Here is a 22,372-nt window from a genome sequence, read left to right on the forward strand (position 1 = left end):
TGGCTTAAATATAGTGAGTAAACAGCAGTGAAAAATAGGCCATTTAGAGCATAGGAGCTGGACACTGACATATGGGGGGGATCTTTTACTGAAGCATTATGTTTGTCCAAACTGCTATTAAGATTATAAAAGTAGCTGGATATGGTGATGGATGCCTGTAATCTAAGCTATGTGAGAGAATGAGTTGTAAGTTCAAGGCCAGTCTGAGTAGTTTTGAGACCTTCTCTCAGAAAGGATGAGAAAAAAAGATCTGGGCATGTTGCTGAGTAGTAACAGCACCCAGGTGCAGTGTTCAGTACTGCCAAAGTAAGACAGGATTATAAAGCTAGTTTGGTGAATGAATCAGTTTTTAAAATCATAATTTTAACTCTAAATTTGCTTTTACTTAAACATTAGTGCATGTTTTTGGCTTTTCATGTATTTATGAGGCCACTGACAATTGTTGATAAAGCTTTTAGTTTATGTTAAGGTTATATTTCCCTGAAATCTTTTGGACTTCCTTTTTATTTATTACTGTTAATGTAACAATTTGTAATAACACTAACCAAAGGGGGGAAGTATTGGCATATATAACATCTCAGAGAGGATTTTGCATATACTAAATAATGTTAAAAGCATTTTTAATAGAATAATAAGTTTGAACTATGTGTAAAGGAGTCCAAACACCTGCCAGTACAAATGTTACACACTCCTGTAGCTAATGCTTCTTTTTACTTAAATTGTATTCATTAGGAATATATTATTAATAAAACTTCCAGTACAAGTATTATCATGGGATTCTGAGGAGGTGAAAATGTGTTTTTTGTTTTATCCATGAAGGGTGATAAATTATGCTTAATACTTCATCAAACAGTTTTTAAGTTTTCTAGCATGTTTTCAACCTATCCTTAATGGTCTCTCTCTTGGTTTACAAAGCCTTGCCATGGTCTGAACAGCTCTTAGGAGTTTGATACTTTTTATTTATGCATGGTGAGCAGGGTCTAGTCTTTTAATTATGATTTGTGTTCGTTACACCTCAGATTTTATATATTTTCACTCAGCTTTATTTGCAGTGCTGTTTTGGCTGGTTACTTGTGAATATCAATGCAGGGTAGATTAAAACTTTGTTTCTAAAATACTGTGCTCAGTGTTCCAGTTGCCAATCCAGGGTACTTCAGTAACAAACACTTTCATAAGTCAAATCATGAAGAAGAACTTGACCTGAGAAAAGATTTCTTGGTAAGTTTACAGCATGGATAATGATCCTACTATTTACATTAAAGTAGCAAAGAGGAGCAGAGATAACAGATTAATAATTTGTAAATCTTTCTTCCATTACGTGTCTTGGGGCTGTTTGTTTGGATCTAGTTATTTACCAGTCCTCATGGCAGTAATGAATTTCCTTTCAAGTTTCATATGTGAATGTGCATTTTTATCTCATTTGAGGCAGTGTAAGCTTAGACCCAGACAGACAGCGTGTTCAGATTTATTGTAAGACCTGTTTTTTTTTCACATTAATGATTTCTTACATATAATCTCTGTATAACAAATGCAAATCTGTGCAAATTTTCTCTAGCTTGAAAGCTTCTGAGGAACAGGATCACACTTGAGCACTGAGGACCTGGTATCACACAGTGATGAGTTTATTGCACAAAGAATTATGATTCTGAATCAGTTGTTAGTATTTTCCTTTTCTTTAATTTTCTTAAATATGATCTTATGTGTCATTTCCAGCATGTATTTCAAATGCAGCTAGCTGGCTTTTAAAAAATAATATACAGATCTCAGGAATCAGGAAGATTTGCACTTTTCTTCATTAAGTAGATTTTTTTCTTAAAAAGTTTTGACTTCGTTTTTCAAAATGGAACTGCATTTTTATTGACATTATATTTTGGTAATACTTCATATTTCATGTTTATCTTCAATCAGTGGCTATTGATTTTACTGATTGAAGTTTTACTATTCCCAACTTCTTGGATTAATCAATGATTTGCACGTATATATATATGGAGCTGTGTAAATGAACATGTATTAATTATTTTGTGAAGAACAATTTTGGGTGAAGCAAATAATTTCCCTTTATTGTATCTATCTGATAACTCTAGGTTCATACATTGAGTTACCTTTATTTTATGCACAGTGTATTTATTGAGTAGTGATAATGCATAAAGCTGGATTAAGAATTTTGTAGTTTGCAGAATAGAAACACAATGTCTCTGATCTCAGGATATTTCTAGTACAGTAATGACACACAGTTACCAAATGAGAAATAGAAAGTAAAGGTGCCATAATATTCATGAGATATAGGGCTGGTCAATATATGGCAATAGAAGATGATGAGGAGAAATTGAAATGGCCTTGAACTTTGAATTTTAGTTGTAGACATCTTCTCAAAATGCTTAATCTGAAAATGGCTTGAGTGCGGGACTCAGGCTAACCCTCCCTGGGTCAAATACCTCACCTGAAATGTATGATCATGTAAGCCATTGGTCTCTTTATTTTTAACATGTTATTCTCTTCAGTAAAAGAATTTAAGCATTTGTTCTCATTACATATAGATTTACTTATACTTTATGTATACTAAACTATTAATATGTTTATAATATACAAATAGATTAGAAGTGTACTAAGATAAGATGTATTGAATACGAAGAAGAATTTTAATACTTACCTTTCATCTACTTCAAATGTATTATCTTGTTTGCATTTTGGGGTTTGAGAATCTGGTCAGAGTCTGGCATTGTCATCCTAAGTTTAGATAAGTTCTTTCAGATCAGAAACTTTGTTATTGCTGTAACCCAGCGCCTGGAATGGTGGGGTCAGATCTTTGGCATGCATTCTGCAGCAGGCTGTTTGTATCATTGAAAGCTCTAAAAGGTTCCTTGTCCCTGACCTAGAACATGCTAAGAGCTCAGTTGATACTGTTGGGTGAATATGCAGAATTCATCTGGCTAATAAAGATGTTTAGCTTAGCATAAGGAATCAGGTAAGAATAAGAACATTTTTTATTCATTGCTCTACCTCTTATGTGTAAAAAAGTAGGCACTCAGTAAACATTAAGGGGATGCATGTATGTGTTGTTCAGCCTAAGGGGTCTGGAAGAGACCATGGATCTGTGGACATGAAAAACTATGTTCCAGGAGATTTCCTAAGGCAAAGTAGTATATAGAGATAGGATGACTAGAGGTGGATTAGCCTATGGGGGTCAGAGTATTAGCAAGAACATCTCTGAGGAGTGTCTTTAGTGACCTTTGTGCTTAAAGCACTTACACTTTAAGTGGTGACATATGGATCTTACTCATCTTTGTACCCATGTATAGTGGACCTTTGATGAATTTTTTGTTGAATTACTTAATCGAGTCCACAAGAGTAGATCAAAGTCAGAATTAGGCCTAAGAATGAGTCCTTACCTGAGTGAAACAAAGCTAGATGGTTTTTTGTTTTGGTACTAGAAGAGATCAAACCTGTTAAGCAAGTGTTGTACCGCTGAGCTACGGGCTCAGCTCTTTTAAAATTTTGAGACAGAATTTTTCTAAGTTGCCCTTGTCGGCCTCAAACTTAGAGTCCTCCTGCAGCCTCCTTTGTAACTGGGATTACAGGCCTGTGCCTCTACCCCCACTTACATATTTGATTTTAAGGCCCTGGCAGTGTTGCCTGTACAAACAGAGGAGCTCTAGTGATCAAAACTGCTATTACCCTATTCCTTCTTCTCATCACTAAAGCTGGGATATGTTATAGAGCATCCCAGCCTTACACCCTGTTATAGTTAGGACTGAATTTAAGTATAAATCAATCAAAGGAGGTGTTTTACATTTTATCTCCCCCTTTTCCACCCATTTTAAATTTAGGTAGTAGGAATTATAGTTTTATGGTCATCAAATACGTTTGTCTTGTTGTATTGAACATCATCAGAGTCGGAGGCAGGAAACTTTCTGAGAAGCAGCTGTGGTGTTAACTCTTTTAGAAGCTAGCTACGTGGAGGCATCTTTCTTTAGTGATGCCACACTGGCCAAGATTGCGACATGTTTACCTAAAGCAATTTCACATTTGCATAACTAATAAATTTCTGTATTCTAACTTTTTTATGCCTTGTAAATGTGGGAACTTACCTTTGTCTTTACCTTACAATGTAAACTCTGCCCAAGCTTCCCACAATTAAATGAAAATTAAATTTTCTAGTAGAACCTTCATACACCTTTGCCATAGTCTCCAAATAAAGGCTTGAAAGAGCCAAGACATTTTAGCTCTCATTTTGTTAGTCATTAAGTCCTGAGATCTTTATTGTAAGGCTGTGACTAATATTGTAGAGTAGTAATAATATCTTGCACTCTTTATTGCATCTTAGAGTTTGCATTGTGATTTCTTTGAATTGTCTTATTTGATCTTTATAACTGTGCTGTAAGGATGTCATTGTTTCCATTTTTCATGTGAAGATACAGGCTCAGAGTTAAATAGCTCAACTGAGTGTTCAATGGGTTTTCTGAAACCAGAACCTACAGATTCTGGCTGTCAGTCTAGGAAGCTGCCCTGGTGCAGCACAGAATTTACCTTTTTAAAGTTCACATTTATTGTTTCCTTTTAGTCATTTTCAACTTGTTAGATTATTGTAAATACTTGGGACAGTGGTGATTTAGAAGATTTGTTTAATTTGTTCATACTCTCTGGGCTATAAAATTTGAATGAAATCAGCTCAAAATGCCTCATAGACTTAGAACTGTTACATATTTAAATAAGTCTTCTAAGATCATATGGAAAATCTATCTGTTTGGCTTAACTTTTTTTAAAAACACTTGTGGTGGAACATTACCTGTATGGGAACCTCGCACTTACAAAGAATGTACTTTGAAGTATATAATTGAGATTTTGATTGTGGTACTAGGATAATTTGTTTCTCCATGAGATTTTCTAAAATTGCAATAAAAATTAACTGGAAAATGCAATTTGATATCTATATATTTGACCTGTTCTTATTTCCAAAACATGTTCTTTTTGTAATATGATATAGACTGATGTTTTCAAGGAAGGTAAGACAAGTGATAGTGCTCTTTCTTTTTAAATTTAAAATGCATTTTAATTTGGCAGTTTGTAAAAGGAAAGGTTTCATAGACTACAGAATCTAATACAGTTCTACCAACTATAAAAGGGAAGGCATTTGTGTCTAAAAGTTATCTCAGAATCAATTATTCAGTAACATTCTATATAATACAGAGCTTTTATTTCTTAGGATTTTATCTTTTAAGTTCCCCAACAGCATAAAGAGATCTAGTAATTATTTTTCTATGGGAACATGATAAAAGATTGACTTCATTAGAATTATAGAAGTTTTAAATTTAAATACTTAAAGTTTTGCACATTATTTAGGATGTTTGTTTATACAGGTTTCCTTCAACTAATTTTGAGAAGCTATTATTTCAGTACTTATGCTGTCATTAGGACATGGTATGATAGTGACTAAAGAAGTTTCTGGAGAAATTATAATTTGATAATTTGAGAAAGCCAAAGCATGTGTTTATTGAAGAAGGTTTATAATATTGAAAGGGAGTGAAACCAAGAACTTTCTCTTTAGCTGGACCTTTCCTTTAAAATGGAGTATGAGCGTAAAAGTCATGAGGATAGTTAGGCAGAGTTCTTCCCTAGCCTGTTTCTAAGCAGTGTTGTGTAGACCATGAAATCAGCGCTCCTACTCCTCTTTCTGGCTTACAGCTAACTGAAGTAGAAACTATTATCTCCATTTTAGAAGCAGGAACTGAGCCTCAGACTTGCTAACTGGCCCAAGGTCATTCTCCCGTGTAGTGATGCTGGCCTCCCATCCCAGCGCGTTCTGCATACTGAGGTGACACTCAGGGCACTCATGACCTTATCCTGCCTCTTGTGCTTACCACATGGCTTTTGCACTGTTCCGTGGTGTGTGGGTCTATCTGGATACCACTGAATTGTGATCCCTCATGGGCTTAAAGCATGGCTTTCCAACTCACCATAAAATGGTCTTTTCACTGTTTTTGTTTTTACAATATCAACTAAATTGCCATATACAGAACTGTTCCCTGGCAACTTTTCTGTCCCTGTCCTCTCCTCCTCTCTCTCCTTTTCTTTCTTCCTCTTCCTTTCTCTGTCTTTCCCCTTTCTCCTTCTCTTTCTTCTTTCCTTCCTTTTATTTATTATTTTTTTCTTTTATGATACTGGGGATTGAACTCAGGGCTTTCACACAAAGCTAATCCCCAGTCCTTTTTTATTTTTAATAATTTTTTAAAATTTAAAAATTTTAAATTTAAAAAGGTCATGATAAATCACTGAGTTGATTAGGCTGGGCTTAAACTTCCAATCCTCCTGCCTCAGCCTCCCAGCTGTTGGGATTACGGGCGTGTACCACCACACCTAACTAGCAATTGTTTCTTGGATAATTCCAAGCATAAAGTAACTTCTCAAGTGAAAACAAAACAAAACAAAAAGTGAGTACTATATACAGATGAAATAGCTGTCATTTAAAAAATAAACATGTCACTATATAAAAGAGAAAAAAAAAAGTAGCTTTAGAATCAGTAACTTTAAAGAGAGTCAAATAACCATAATTCTAAGTGGGATATTCAGATGATCTCAGAGTAATACAATCTATTGGTTTAAGTTTGAAGCAGTCAAGCCCCTGACGAAGGAACTGGAAACCCAGGCTAAATGACAGAACTGAGTCTAAAACACGAGACTTCTTGGTTTGGTGTTTTCCTATAGAAGAAATCTGCTTAATTCAAAATGATGCAAACAACATTTTTAGCCAATTTATGATACTAGCTACATGGCTGGAATATATGACTTACTGTTTATAAATAGTTAAAAAGATTGAAGAACTAAAATGTGTATTGTTAGAATGAAGCTGTATGTAATACATTATTTTTATTACCTTAAAGCCTATCTTAAGGATTGATTTCTAATTTACTTAGTGGTGTAATATGATTTTGGTAGCTAACACATAGTAAATTGGAACATGGCTTTGGTGAAGCTCCCTGAGTCCTGTGAAAACAGAGCAAGAATTTGCAAAACAATAGCATTGCTAAATGACATGCTAGTTTATCAAGAGGCCCTAAGTTTATTACAGTCTGATATCAGGAAAAAACCATCCCAGCCTCATAGCAGCTCACCCTAATCTTAAGCAAAAGAGCTTTAAAAAGCTCTTTTGTTCTAGGGCTATTAGGTTTGTTCTATTCAAGAAAGTTATTATAAGAGGGAGTGAGTTCACTGATTTGTGTGTTTTGCCTCATTGTGGCCATATTAAGAAACTGCTGTAATGAGATCTAGCGACCTTGTCATTGTGACTGAATCTGTTTACATATATATGGGCTGGACTATTGGTGAGTTAAGACCCCAGAGAATATTTTTAAGGTTAGTATTTTTGTAAGTTTCATTTGGCAGAAAATAACCTGTGCCCTGTAATTCAGAGCTGCTTGGTGTCCTCGTCCGACAGAGTGCTGTCCTGGGAATTCACAAGGGAGAAACCATCGTTCAGTCCTGAGCTCCCAGAGTTGGAGGTATGTAGCTTTGGCAGCTGCTGTCTTACTCTGTTTCTTAGAGTATATTAGAAAAAGGGACACTTAATTGAGATGCTTTATTTCCAAATGTTAGACAATTCTCATAATACTGTGGACTGATTTTCTTAGAGTAAGACACTGTACTGCCTTCTGGCAGGAGGTTGTCATGGGAAATATGCAGACTTACCTCTCAGATGTGAGTGGTGCCTCCTTGGTTTGTACGTAGCACAGCTTGCGTGGGTGTGTACGTAGACCCTGAAGACAGTTATATCTGAGGAAAGCACGTGTGTACACATCAGATAGTGAAACACCGTATCCAAAATCTATAAATATGTTATAGTACTTGAATATGAAATGCTTGTTATTTATGAAAATTTAGAAAATTTAAACATTTTAAACCTAAGAGATAATAAGACAATAAGAAGTGAAGACATTACTTCTGCAATTCATTACTGACAGCAGGCTCTACATTCTATTACACATCTCGTGGAACACCTGGTATTATGTATTTTCAAAGTTAGTCTATCTTTTACAGTATGATTAAAGAAGAAAATTTTCTGACCTTTGTAAAGGAATTTTCCTTTATTAGATGGGTGGTGTAATAGAATGCAGAATGACTTTAAGCATCTACCTCTTTTATCCATCATTAACAGTTAATTGTCACATCATGTAAGTGCAACTTGATGGAGTTTTTAACATACCCAGAAATTGGCAACCTGTGATGAAGAAAGTATGCTCTGTGAGGATTTGAGCTAAAAGAATGAAAGAAAAAAATGAACCTTTTTAAATCTTAAGTAGCAGCTACATGGAAATAAAAGCTTTTAACTTTTGTGGGAGAATGGTGATAGCAGATCAATACCTTACATTTAGTTGGAAGCAGAGGCTTCAGACTGTTGCCTGTCTCACTCTAGGGTGGCTGTTTCGGCAACTGAAGACTCTACAGAAGTAATTCCTTGTATGTTGGGAAAGATAGTATTGTCATCCTTGGTGCTAGGCCGTGGATATTTTTTAATTTTTAAAATTAAAATTTTTTTTGCTGTACTACAAATTGGGCACAAGGCTTCATACATGGTAGGCAAGTGTTCTGCTGTTTAGCTGCATGCCCAAACCTTTGAAGTTCTTTTCTTTTTTTAGGCCTTGCTAAGTGTCCTAGCTGGTCTGGAACTTGCCTTTCTCTTTTTCAGCCTCCCAAGTAGCTGGGAATAAAGGCATATGCCTTTAATTATTTTCTTAACAAGGGCAATAATTACGTTTCTAAGTCTTTAAAGGCTGGCAATTGGTAGGATATTCAGCAGGAAATCCATTACCCTGTCTGTGGCTGGGGTAGTTTGTGCACTTCCCTGGTCAGGTTTGGACCTTGCTACATAGGTAGTGATGCTGTGTTAAGTGGTTAAAACCATAGATTTACTGTTCTGCTGGGGCTTTCACTAACTCAGTGACATGGTTATAAAACACAGGGCAAAGATTTTGAAGTGGTGCTCTTTTACCAGTTTTCACACAATTTGGTAGAAAGGGCAATAAAATGTTGCTGGTTTGTTAAAAAAAAAAAAAAAAAAAAGTCTGCTTGTGCCCAATAGTTTAAAGGTGCTAATAGTTTCTAGTAGGAATATCACATGTGAAAACCCTGTACATTACTTTTATTTCAGTCCCTTAGCTAATGATCACTTTTCCTGCCCTGTAATACCTAACCTATCTTCAGCTTTCTCATCATCTTCCTACTCTCAGCAGACTGATAATGTTTGTTTGAATCAGCACACTCTTCTACACCTTTTGAAAATCTAGGTCTAGGACCTAGAGCTACTGAACATCCTTATTTTGATATTTAACTCAGAATTTGTTAGGATGATAACTCTTCTCTAAATGCTCTTGCATGTAATTATGCTAGTAGTTAGCTGCTTGCTTTTGGCTATATAAAACTTAGGATTTTTAAGATTCATGATACACAGGGCTAAATGTTTAAATAAAGCATTATCAAGTGATTTTACGGACAATTGTTTTTTGGCACGTCTTATTTTACATGAGACAGGACTTCCATAAGAAACTTGTACCAGAAACTTTTCTTGAAGTTTTATTACCTTTTTATTTCATAGAAAGGGTTGAAACTGCTGAGTTAAATACCAAAAAACCTATTTAAAAAACCCCCATAGTAATTATGATGTTAGTCCAATGTTAATTCAAGAAAAATATTTTTGTTAAATATAAATTAGATGTATAAATTAGATATTTGATCGTAGCATTTGGGACCTGAAAAACTATTACATATAAGTGTACACACACACACACACACACACACACACACACATATATTTATGTATACATTTATGTTTTGGGGTTTTTTTTTGTACCTAAAAGTGATACTTGGATCCTTTATCCATCCCAATTATTACTTTGTTTTCTTTTCTTTTTTTTTTTTTTATCGGTACCGGGAATCGAACTCATGACTGCCTGCTTGCAAGGCAGGTGCTTATGCCGCTGAGCTAAATCCCCAGCCCTATTACTTTGTTTTTAAAAGGTAATTATATTGATTTGCTGAGTAATTTCTTACCCAACCAGCTTCTGTTATGGTTTGTTAACATTACTGCTCTGCTAGTTGATTTATTCTGACTTGAGAGTAATGAGTATTTTAGGTAAGCTTCATAATGTTCAAGATAGCTTGAAAGATTAATCAATACTTGTTTTTTGCTTTAAAAATGTGTATCAGTTATTCAATTAACAATTACCTAAGCAAGTTGTTTTTCATTATAATCAGATAATACAAGAAAGTATTTCCCCAGAGAGTATGAAACAAAGCACAAACATTGTGAAGATTTATAGCTTTGAATCTTAACTACAGGTTAGGATGATGGCATAAATCATAATATACTGCATAATTACAAAAAAAACTGGAAAGAATTTATGATGATTCTAAAAGATTATCCTTAGTAAATTAATGGTCTTGGTGGCCATTCACTAAATACCTATTCAGTAAATGAAATTATCTTAGTTGTAGAGGTGATGATTGTATCTACCTGGCTTGCCAGTACCTAATGAAGTACCTGTTAAGTAAATGGGCATTCATGGGTGAAAGAAATACAAGACAGAATTTAGTTGTGTAGATTCTTTGAGCATAATTTTAATGTCCAATCAGAACTCTCCTAGATTCCTATGAAACCTATCACAGTTGTTTTTATGTCTGTCCTACCTTTCAAGAAATGTGTAAAATATGATTCTAAATTTGTTATTACTACTTATTTGTATACTAGGCCCTCTTTGTATACTTTTAAATATTCCATCTTATTAAAGATCCTGACAAATATTAGTACTAGCCATAATCTATCCAGCCTCCTCTCCTCTCATCTCCTGTATTCTGTTTGCTGTGTTCTTGTACACGTTTGAGCCTGAGGCCCTAGGAGGATGAGCTGCTTATCTGGAACCACACTGAAAAGGCTGGCACTCATCTAAATCCAACACCACCTGGCTTTCCACTGTCCTTGCTTACCTAGCAACTTGTATACCTAGACTCTTTGAATATCTAATTTCTGAGGCAGTTGCTTATTTTCCCCGTTTGCTTGACTTTTTTTTTGAGTTTTGTAAAAGTTTTGAATTTGACCATACTCTTAGAAATCTAATTAGGTTGGACTTTTAAGTATCTACCCGTGATGCAGTGCATGCTTCAGACCACTCCTATTTTAATGTCATCTATGCCAACTCTTACAGCTGTGTGAGTATTTGGACGAAACATTTTAACTTCTTCATATTCTAGTTTCTTTGTCTATAAACAGAAAATAGTAGTTGCCTTTTGAAATGATTTTGAAGACAGATACAACCCATGAAAAACATTCAAATGCCTTGCCTTATATAGTGCTTAGCATTATAATAGAAATAAATATATAATATCAATTATAAATGTATGTAAGGCTTAGCATGATAATATAAATAAATATGAATACATATTTCTTGTAGAAATGACTCGTATCATGTTAGATAGATGTGTTAGATGTATTGCTGTCTACTCAGAAGTGTAATATATGATCTTACAATTTTGAATGAAGAAAACTAGATTCAGAAAACAAGTAGTTTTTTGCATGGTGAAAATAGGTAGTAGAATACCTATAAAGAAAATAGTCAAAATTACTGAAATAGTAAAATAATTATAGCATTTATTCATCAGCCATTACTGTGAGCTAATCTTTGTTCTACTGTCTAAGTCTGTGGTAATAATAAGGTGGTTAAAAAAGTTGTCCTTATGGAGTATACTTTCTAGTGCAGGAAAAAATAGTCTATATATAAGTAAGCTGTGCGGTATGTTAGGTGGTTATATGTTACAGAAAAAAAAATGAAAGTAGGTAAGGAAGAAAAAAGAGTGGCGGTATTTTGTGATCAGATAGGGTCCTACACTGTATGGAATTGTACAAGTCCAGGAGAGGTGTGTCCAAAGGTGGTAACCGTGGTGCTGACCTCAGAGATGTCCTGTCCTCCTTTGAGATCTGCTTGTGTTTTTCTTTCTTTCCTTCTTTTTTTAATCAGTACTCCGGACTGCATGCTTGCAAGGCAGGTGCTTATGCCACTGAGCTAAATCCCCAGCCCCCTGCATGTCTTTTTCTACACAGATTTTAGAGTACTTCTGGCTCTTTTGGAGACGTTCATGTTCAGTCTGAAATGTAGTGCCAAAATTGTTCCTGGTGGCAGGCTTTGGTAATGCATTGTTACATTTGGAAATGGATGCTTGGTACTCTGGATTACTTTCTATATAGTTGGTAGAATTAGGGGCAAATCATGTGCATTTATTTCTTGCAGCTAGCTACTCAATTCTTTTGTTGTTTTGTTTTGTTTTTTTGTTTTTGGAATTCATGATTGCAGTCAAGTGAGCACTAAGTAGGCCTTCTGAACTGAAAAGCATCTTAAGTAAGTGTGCTGTTCTTAATTGCCTCTTTTTTAAAAAAAATTATTACATGAGTAGAAAGATACATTTAAATTTTAAATAATCTACAAAGAGCCAGGACAAAGGAGAGGCAGATTAGTGTTGAACTAATATGTTCTTTTCAGAAATCCTTATGGAAATAAGTATTCTGTTTCTTATCTCCCATTCATTCATTTATAGATTAATCTGTTAATTCTTTTTCAGCATATGTTTATTGAGTGTCTACTGTGTTCTAGGCACTGTGAATGTTACAGAGCAGATAAGCATAAGTAAGGTACACCCTTGTGCACAAGGAGTGTATAGAGTAGTAAGGCAGAATTAGTACAGGAATAATTTTGTTGGGAGATCTTAATGAGATACAAGGGGAAAAATCTAGCACATGTACGCCTATAGTAGATGCTCAATGTCTGCGCACACTTGTGTTGACTCTTGGATAAAATAGTCATTTAAGAGATGTAGGGGACAGTATGGTAAAGCTCAGGTGTAGAATCCGGAAACGTTTGATGTTACTACAGCAAGGGCCTCATGGAGACTTGAAAACAAGCTTTGAAGATGAAATAGGATTTGAGCACTGTGTTGGTTACATTTCTGTCACTGCTGAGACAAAATATCTGATGCCCAAGAGTAGGGAGGGAGAAGTTTATTAAGTTTGTGGAGGTTTCAGTCCATAATCAGCTGGCCCCAAGGCAACCTGGCTTCAAATAGGGGCGACAGTTCATGGTGGCAAAGACAGCAAATGCACCAAGAGCACAAAGGGAGGAGCTTGAGAGCAAGCTTATTTTCCTCCAGCATGTTGTAGACAGGCTCCCTGTCTTAGCGTGGGTGTAGTATTCATACCCTTAATCCCAGCACTAGACAATGAGTCTGTCACAAACTCTGGATTTATCTGCCTTCAAAAAGCATACCTCCATGACTGCATGAGGCTGTGGGGGACATCCAGAAACAAACCACAGTAAGTGTGTTCTCCTGGGTATGGGGAGATGAATTGATTCAGTTTTGCATGTTTTCCAGGCAGTACTGATAGGCTATCCATCCTTGTTACATGAGGGTCAGATCATGGGGGTCATAATTGCCAGGCTGAATAGTGGCGGGTCTAGCTTGCACTGGTGATATTGCGGCAGGGATGGTTGGCAGCATCCTCAGAGGAGGAGACTATTACTGTATCAGAGCTGGAAGTAATTAGGAACTCATCTCAGGTGGCCACAGGGACTCAAGAAGCATGTTTTGAGCCAAGTGGTATTTTAGAAGCTGAATTGACAGCATGCTAAAGTACTTCAACTGTAGTTCAGTGGAATGATTTTAAATGCCTTCTTTTGCTATAGGAACTCTTTTCGAGAAAATGAAAGCATCAGATCAAATCTACTGGAACAACTTTTCTGAGAGTTTAGCACTGCCTAACTCATTCTCCCAAGGGTCCTTATAAACATTATGAAAGAAAAAAACGTTAAGTAAAGTTGTTATATCAATGTTTAGGTAATTTACTGCAGAGTTCAATTTTTATATACTATAAATATATTTTTATAGTGCATTTGGTCCTTTTATATATTCTGTGTTGTACAACACACACACACACGAAACACACACACATATACTAGAAAAGGTAAGAAGAAATACAGAAGTAACTACATAGTAGTTACTTATTTGATGCTGCATCTTGGATAAGTAATGAAGCCCAATGATAACATTTTGTTGATTTTTAGTGAAAATTATTTGTGACCATTAATCTTGTAAAGCGGTTTCCCAGAAGCTGAAATACTTTTTTTCTTTTAAAGAAACATTTAGAATCACTATGTTGTTTAAACTTTATTTAGTACAGTAGATTTTTGAGCATCGACTGTATTCTAGGCGCTGTGAATGTTAAAGCGTATAAGGGTAGGTAAGGTATGTTCCTGTGCGCAAGGAGTGTGTGTGTAAAACAGGAAGGGAGAGGAAGTACAGGAATAACTTTGTTAGGAGACTTAAGGAGAAACAAAGGAAGAATGTAGCGCAAAACATTCTGCCAAAAAAATCTTAGTTTGTGCCTTTACATCTAGTAGAAATCCTATATTGTCAGAAGAGACAATATAGGAATACAATGTATATGATCCTTTCCAGTATCGCAAATCTCAATATGATCATGTGTAATAGTATATAATTCTGAAAATTTATAAGCTCAAATTCTGTATAGGGCTTTTGTAATACTGAAGTACCTTGTGCCAGACATCTTATTCAGCAGAACTCAGTTTCCCCCTCTGTAATAGTTCAGCTTGGCAGTGATCAGGCATGTCCCCTCAGAAGTAATTTCCTGAAAGTGCCCCATCAGAATCACAAGGAGAGGAAGCTCCCATGAGCACAGACAAATTGTCATGTCAAATTCAAATGATTTGGTATTCTTCACAGATTCTGAGTTGTGTTTTCTTTCATGTGGGAAGGTGAAAGACTCCATGTTTACTTTAGTTGTGGGGCTTGAGCTTTTCTAAGCAGAGCTTACAATGCATGGAAGATACCCCAGTAAATAGTTGCTGGGCTTGTCTCTGGTGAGACACAGGTTAGTATGCTAGTATGCTCTTGGATTTGGTCTGATCCAGTGCTCATGTGTGAGAAGCAGTTGAAACAACTCTTACTGCGTTCAGAAGTAAAATCTTGAATGGGTGACCATAAAGTCCATTATATTCACTGAATGAACATTTAGTGAAATCCTACCCTTTGCCTGGAAAGCATGGTCATATAAAGCCGTAAGAGTAAAGTAAATTAAAATAGGTAGGCCTACCCCTACCAACTTCTATTACAGTAGGAAAAAAAAGGCATCAGAGCCTTGCTACTCCGGTATTACAGATGGAAAAATCTGAAATCAATGTTAAATCATTTTTGAAACTAAAATTATATTTTTTAAAATGTCCAAATCAGTAACAGTACTTGAAAAAACTAAGATAATAGGACTCATTCCAGATTTCCAGATTTCCCTTAACTAAAGGTTATTGCTCTTGAGATAAGATGATGAATTCTCATCTGGTTTCTTCTTATTTTCCTTGTTCAGGTCTGAATAACAGGGACATTTCATCTAGTCTCAACAATCATGATGAGAGTCAGAGAGATAGGTAATTCTAAGGATATTGCAGCTCTAGTTACAGAGGGATTTATAGCTTAAAGCCATCTTTATTGAGGTAACAAAGGCTTGCCTACCCTTTAAGTGCTGTACTTCATAAGGAAAAAAAACTTGACTTCAGAAATTTTATTTTGGATAAAAAAGTGAGATCATATTCTTAGGGGTCTGCTAAATTGCTAAATTTGCTGCATTTGTACTGAATAGCAGTCTGATTACTTAGAGAAGTTTGGCATATTTGGTGTTTGGATGTGCCATTCTCATTGGATTATGGTGATGAATTTAATCATTTTTAATAAATTTTCTATATTAGTGTATCTATCATTATGTCCCAGACTGTATAATAGATACTTCAAGTCATTTGATTTAAATTTATAGTAAGATTATGATGGGAAATAATGTTCATGTATCTGATTTCTATGTTTCAGGATTTCAGTTCTAGTTGTTCTGACTCTGGACTCTTAAGTCAGTGACGAGTTTGCACTTTTCCTCCTGTGCCAAGAAGTTGTGGCTAAAATCTAGGTCTGTAGTTTTCAATGCATCAACTGAAGGACAGATTGAATAGTCGAGAGATGTATCTGTGAGGGCAGCATGTAGGAAGAGAGATGCAGAAGCTGAGGCAAGCCAAGAAATGTCAGCAAGTTAGAGAGTCCAAGTCAGCAGTAGAAAGATACTGTGTCTACCCTGAAGTACAGATTAACAGAGGAAGCCTTCCGGTTAGCTGTGAATCCCGACTACTACCTCTAAGGTCTGTTCCTGAACAAATAGAATTTTCAGAGAGTGCAGTTTTAAAGTCTTGCATTGTTGCTGATATGAAGCAAATGCGCATAGGAAACCAAATACGCCTGTAAAAAGGGGAAAGTGGATGAAATGGGATTTGGTACCTAAACCCTGGAGTACTGGGTTTGTGGGGGTCTGTTCCTGGTTTCTTCTTATTTTCTCATTGCCTACTGAATCAAGGACTGAAGATCAAGGACTGAAACAGACAATAAAGCAGAGAGACTATTGATTAGCGAGTCAGGTGTTAGTTATTATTAATTTTTAAACCTTTTTCCTGGCTGATGTGAAAAATATATTCATCTTTTTCTTTCACATTTTCTGTATATAAAATTTTAAAGGACCTAGTATCTAAAGAAATTTTGTTGTAAATAAGGCTGATGTCATTGATTCTAAGCAGAAAGGTTACTGGTTTAACTTATACATATTCTATTAATTCTTCAAATTATTTATTCTATTTAATTTGGATTTTAAATTCCTGAGTGCAGTCAGCCTTCCTTATCCTCATTTCCCATCCATAAATTCAGTTAACTATAGATGTACAAAATTTAGGAAAACATTGTATGTGTACTGAACATATAGTCATTTTTTGAATGTTGTTATTCCCTAAACAATAATAGTATAATGATTATTTATATTGTATTAAGTATTGCAAGTAATCTGGAGGTGTTTAAAGTACATGAGTATATTTGTGTAGATTATATGGAAATACATAAGGGATTTCAACATCCATGAGTTTAGTATCCTCAGGGTCGGGAAGATATTCTAGAACCAGTTCCCTGCCGGTAGCACATTGATGCTATTTAGCCGCTGACCTTGAGTCAGCACCATTTCACTGAACAAACTTTGAGACCTTCTCCCTGCAGGGTAGTATTGAATAAAAATGCTAGGTATAGTACAGCTTTATATATATATATATATATGGTAATTTTTTGCAGTTATTTCTTTAATTAACAGAACCAATGGGGCTGTCCCATTAGGGCTACTGTGATTGTGGTGATTCTGTTTTCATTTTTTTTTTTAAAGATTGTTTGAGGAAATGTGTGCTAAAGCATAGATTATCTTATGTGATAATCCTTCCTGCTCACTTTTTAAAGTGAATTTCCAAAGAAGGCTCAGTTTGCATAAAATAACCAATGAAAATGTTGGAAAAACTTTCAGGACCCATTATCTTTGGATAGATTCTGAAACTGTCACTTATGTAGATGTGGAATGGATCATCAGAAGGATTTTTGACTTGCTTAGTATTGTACTTCTCAAAATTCTCTTCTAAAGTACCTGGATGGCAGAGTTCTCAGAAGTAAACTCATATTCTTATGAACTTTGGGGGTGGTATCCTGTATTTTGCTAACAGAAGCTCAGACTTGTTGAAGTTTCCACAATACTTTACCATAAAAGTTCATTTGAATGTTATATCCTAGTCCATAATATATACTTCATTTTTCTTCATGTTAAAGTAAAATTGTCATATGGTAAAATACACATAGTAAATATACAGTTACACTATACATGTTTTAATGTAGAAATAGTGTTTGAAATTGTTTTCCGTCAAGAAAATTTAGGTCCTAGAAATATTTCCTTTATTCATTTTGTGGCTTCTGCTGGCTTAGCCACTCTAGATTCCTCAGAGTTGTCACTGGACAATGGCATTATTATTCCATTTTGAGAAATGTTGGCTTCAACAAGATAGCTGTGCAAAATGACTAGACATCTTAATGGCATTTCTTTAACTAAAGTCACATACCTATTTCTTTAATTGCAAATTGTTTACCAAGTCAAGAAATAGATGTGTAATCAGGAAAACTCATTGACATTCTTGACTCACTGTTTCTAGTAAAGAGTTATTTACATATGTGGGATCTGCTGTTTATTTCTTTTAAAGTGCTTTCCAAGATAAAAGAGACACTTTTCCTTTCTAGTACTCACCCTTTAGGAGCCCCATTAACAATCCATTCCCAGCTTTCACTGCATTTCCTGACCTCTTCTTTCACGCTGACTACAGCAACTGTGAGTACTTACCTTCTGTTCTCCAGAATTTTTCAGGAAGCAAACAGTAAGCTCCATTTCAATAAAGACTCAAGTGTTAGTTATAACATGTGCGTAATATTTTACATTCAGTAGATTGACTTCAAAGTTGATTACAAGATTGACCCTGTGTTCAAGGAAAGTAGGTAATACTGAGTGAACTATTGGTAATCACTAATATTTATGAAAAGCCTTTTCTCTGTCACATATTACTCAAAGCTTGTTACAATATTACCTGATTTTTCGATCTATAATAATCATGTAAGTAGTGATGAACCCTTTTTTACATTAAGAAGCTGTGTGTCTTAGGTTTCCTAGAAGCAGAGCCTGAGATGCAAATTCTCTTGCAAGTGGTTTATGAAGACAGGGTTCTCAGGAGCTGGGTGGTGAGGGCAGAAGCCTTGAGCATCGCCTGTCAGAGTCACATTCTCAGCTCTTAGGTCAGCACCCACAGTCTGAAACTCAGGGTGCGAGCGGGGCTGGATGGCAGCCTATGATGTGATAAGTCTAGCAGGTTATTGTGATTGATGCTAAACTGAGAACCTCATTGGAGGAATTAGAGGAAGGAGTGGGCAGGGATGTGGATTCTACTTAGTTTCATCAAGATCCATTAGGGATCTTTGGGACCTGTATGATACCATACAGGTACTGTTGGAGAAGTGGGTCACCTTGCCACTCTGTCACACAATGACTGTGGGGAGCTTTCTTGAGAGGCAGAAATATGACTTCTCAGATTTTCTGACCAAAGTGGCCCGTGTGCAGCTGTCAGTATCCAGCACTGACAGCAGCTGGCATCAGGGGTACGTTGGCTAGATCTGGGTAGGGCATCACAATGTCCATCACTGAGGTCTGAAACAGTTACAGAGCTTGTTCAAAGTCCTGTGGCTAAGAATGGGGTTTGAATACAGGAGTCACCTTCCTAATTATTAGCCTTACTGTCATGTTGTTTGAAAAAATCACAGCAGTAACAAAATGGTCATGGGTAAAACAGAGTATTCAGAGGAGGGATTTGCTTCTGACTTGGAAAAAACAGAGGTTGTGAAAGTGGTGTCATATGATTTTTCCTTAAAAAAGATCCTGAGAAAAGGCATAGTGATATGTATGGATTTGTATGTAAGAAAGCTGGTCATTGTGTTGGCTTTGATTTGATTTATGAGTAACTTTCTTTGGAGGTGTTTAGCATTGGTTTGAAGCCAAGTCATGGATATCCGTAGATGCTAGGACAGTGAAGACTTCTACCCCAGTGATGACATAGAACTATAGTCGAGGAAACAATGTGACAGTGAATGTGTAGGATGAAATTTAGGAAGAGAAGCTAGGGATAAGCAGAAGAGAGATATGTCTGAAAGCAGTCAAAACAGGAGAAACTAGGACCTGCTGTGACAGTTAAACTGGCAAAGAAGACGCATTAAAAAGGCGCTCTAGGAGAAGCAGTACAGGAGGCGGGGAACCAAGTCTGCAGAAACCACTGCCTATGTTGCCTGAGGAGGTGCCAGACCTTCGTACATGGGCAGAACTTCTGAGGCAGAGAGCTGAGGAAGGGACAGAAGCACTGCATTTCAGGTTCAGGAGTGGAGTTTCTCCAGGAGCATTCCACATCAGGGAGCTAGAAAAGCCGAACGCATCTCAGAGCTGATAAAGATTGGATGTGTAGGTTTAGAAGACTTCACTGTGCGTACCTGTGATCCCAGCACTCTGGGAAGCTGAGGGAAAAGGATTGATAATTGGAGCTCACCAGGGCAGTTTAGTGACTAAATGATCCCGTTGTAACATGCGCGCACACACACACACACACACACACACACACACACTCTGATTACATTGGAAGCCACCAGGGCTGATAACACAGTTGCCAACGATGAAATGTGTCAGTATCAGGATTCAAATTTTTTGATCTCTTAAACTTCGTATTCAGTTTTTTTACTCACTGACTCACATGGCCTCCAAATGGATACTGTACGTATACTTTGTATTCTAAATTGATGGAAAGTTAACCTCTGCTTTCTAATGCAGTGTGGAAAATAAAGGGAAAATTAAAAAAACGAAAAATCTTCTCAGAAAAGTGAAAGCAAACATGTATCTTTTCAGCTTTTCCTAGGTGGTATGTTGACATTTTTTCTCCTATCCTTTCTTGCCAAAAGAGACAATTAAGTGATTTGGCTTTAAAAATCTTTTCTTTTTCTTGCTAGGCTTAGATTTATAAATAAAAGAAATGGCAAAAATGTCAGTGTACACACCTAAGTCAAGAAAGTGAGGAAGTCAGAGTGAGATTTCTGACCAGCAGTGAGATTTGAATTTTCTTGTGTTTCCAGTTTAGGTATGTTACTTAAGAAAAGACAGCTGGTAAATATTCTGAACCGTGGGGATACAGAGTAGCTTTAGCTATTGTGTTTCATTCTCCTTCTGGATCCAGCTATTTGTGATGCCCAAAATTACTTCCTAAAGTTACTACTTATTGTCTAAATAATGATTTCATAGGCCAAATGTTTCTGGCATTTATACTTGACCAAGGAAGAAATGTGAATTTTTGTCTCTTGTGATGCTACAACAAGCAGGTAGGTATTTTGTTCTTCAAAAAAAAAATAAAGCTTTGTAAATAAGGAGAGGAAGAGGGGTTGAAAGGAGAGGAGAGGAATGGGAAAAAAGAGGAAAAGATATATTATGTATGGGTACAAATTCCGCATAGTGAATGTGATCATTATGTATATCTAAACTGTACCAATAAATAATTAGAAAAATAACATTGAGGAAGATGGATTTTGGGTATTGGGTCAAGCTGGGAGATTTGTTCTCCTGAGCAGTGAGGAAATAAAAAATGTAGCAGAGTCTTTGAGAGGGGAAACTTACGATTTATATCTAATGTCCCTTGTGATCTGATCCTCTTGTGCTCAGACTGGGTCTTACGGAAGGGGAATGGAAAATTGGGGGCCATATGTTTGTTGGGGGTGTGTGGCCTGCAAGGGTTTATCTTCCTCCCTGGTTCTTCCCTTTTTTTCTCTGCTTCCTGGTTACTGTGATGTGAGCAGGTCGTCTTCTACCACCTCATCCTGCTTGAAGCCAGCCAACCATGCCAGGAGTGAGACCAAGCTGAAAGTGGGATGATACTGGTTCATACTGCGGATATGGTATTGCCATTTGGTTTGGATAATCTTTTGTTGTTGGAGGCTGTCCTTTGCACTGTAGAACATTTAGTGGCAAACTAGTGTTAATACAATAAAAAATGTCTCCAGATGTTGATAAATGTCTCCTCGGGGGCAAAATCACTTCTAGTTGAGACCCACTGTGGTAACTGACTAACCTAGTAAGGTATATCAAGACATGAAAGTCAGTCTAAATAGACTGTGTCTTGGACGTTGTAAGATGTAAAGTTTATGAATTTTTTGCCATTTAAAGAATCAAGTCCTTGAACATTACTTGGGACAATTTGCATTCCAAATCAGAGTACAAATTGAGACAATCACTTACAGCAACAGTTCACAAATGAAAAAGCTGAAAAATAGGACAATTCCACATGTAGTTATCTACACTTGAGAAACACACTCTGCACATGGATATATGTGCACATGGATATTCATAATAGAATTATTTTGTGATGGAAAACTGGAAATAGCATCAGTGACTACCAGTTAGCAAACAAGGTAAATTATGATGTATTCACATGATAGGATAAATACGTAGCAGTCAAAATGAATAAATAGTATGGATCAGTCTTAAGAACAGTGGTGGTGGAAAACAGGCAAAGTTGGGAATAAATTTTTCTTGTTCTTCTGAACGTGTTTTAAAAAACATCCCAAGTAATGCTATACATGTATAATGATTACTCAGATTTATGACCGTATCTGTTTCTTCAGAAGAAGGAATGGAGATGAGTGGAACCAAGGAAGAAAAGATAGAGGACGTCAATTTACTGAATTAATTAACTTAAAGATGTCAAATGTATTGCTATAAATGTTTCTTCAGTTTCCGTGTTAGGTGCAATTATGCAGGTTATTCTTCAAGTTGATTTTTTTACACTTCCATTAATTTTTACATAATGGAAGCATTTTAAGATTTGACATTGTAAGTCGATGCCTTTGATTGCATTGTGAATAT

At 36.0% G+C, this 22,372-nt stretch overlaps 1 protein-coding gene across 1 annotated transcript in view; it reads left to right on the plus strand.

The window, feature by feature from the left end:
* The window catches only part of LOC134470481 (class E basic helix-loop-helix protein 22-like), a 118,975-nt gene that overhangs the window by 10,565 nt on the left and 86,038 nt on the right, over nt 1-22,372 (plus strand). Inside the window, exon 3 of the mRNA XM_063224903.1 lies at nt 7,368-7,496. Coding sequence (XP_063080973.1) covers nt 7,368-7,496 — 129 coding nt within the window. The remainder of the gene's footprint in view (nt 1-7,367; nt 7,497-22,372) is intronic.

This window comes from Cavia porcellus, unplaced genomic scaffold, assembly GCF_034190915.1.
Source record: "Cavia porcellus strain 051 isolate PalLab524CR breed Dunkin Hartley unplaced genomic scaffold, mCavPor4.1 scaffold_15, whole genome shotgun sequence".
In the NCBI taxonomy this organism is placed as follows: Eukaryota; Metazoa; Chordata; class Mammalia; order Rodentia; family Caviidae; genus Cavia; species Cavia porcellus.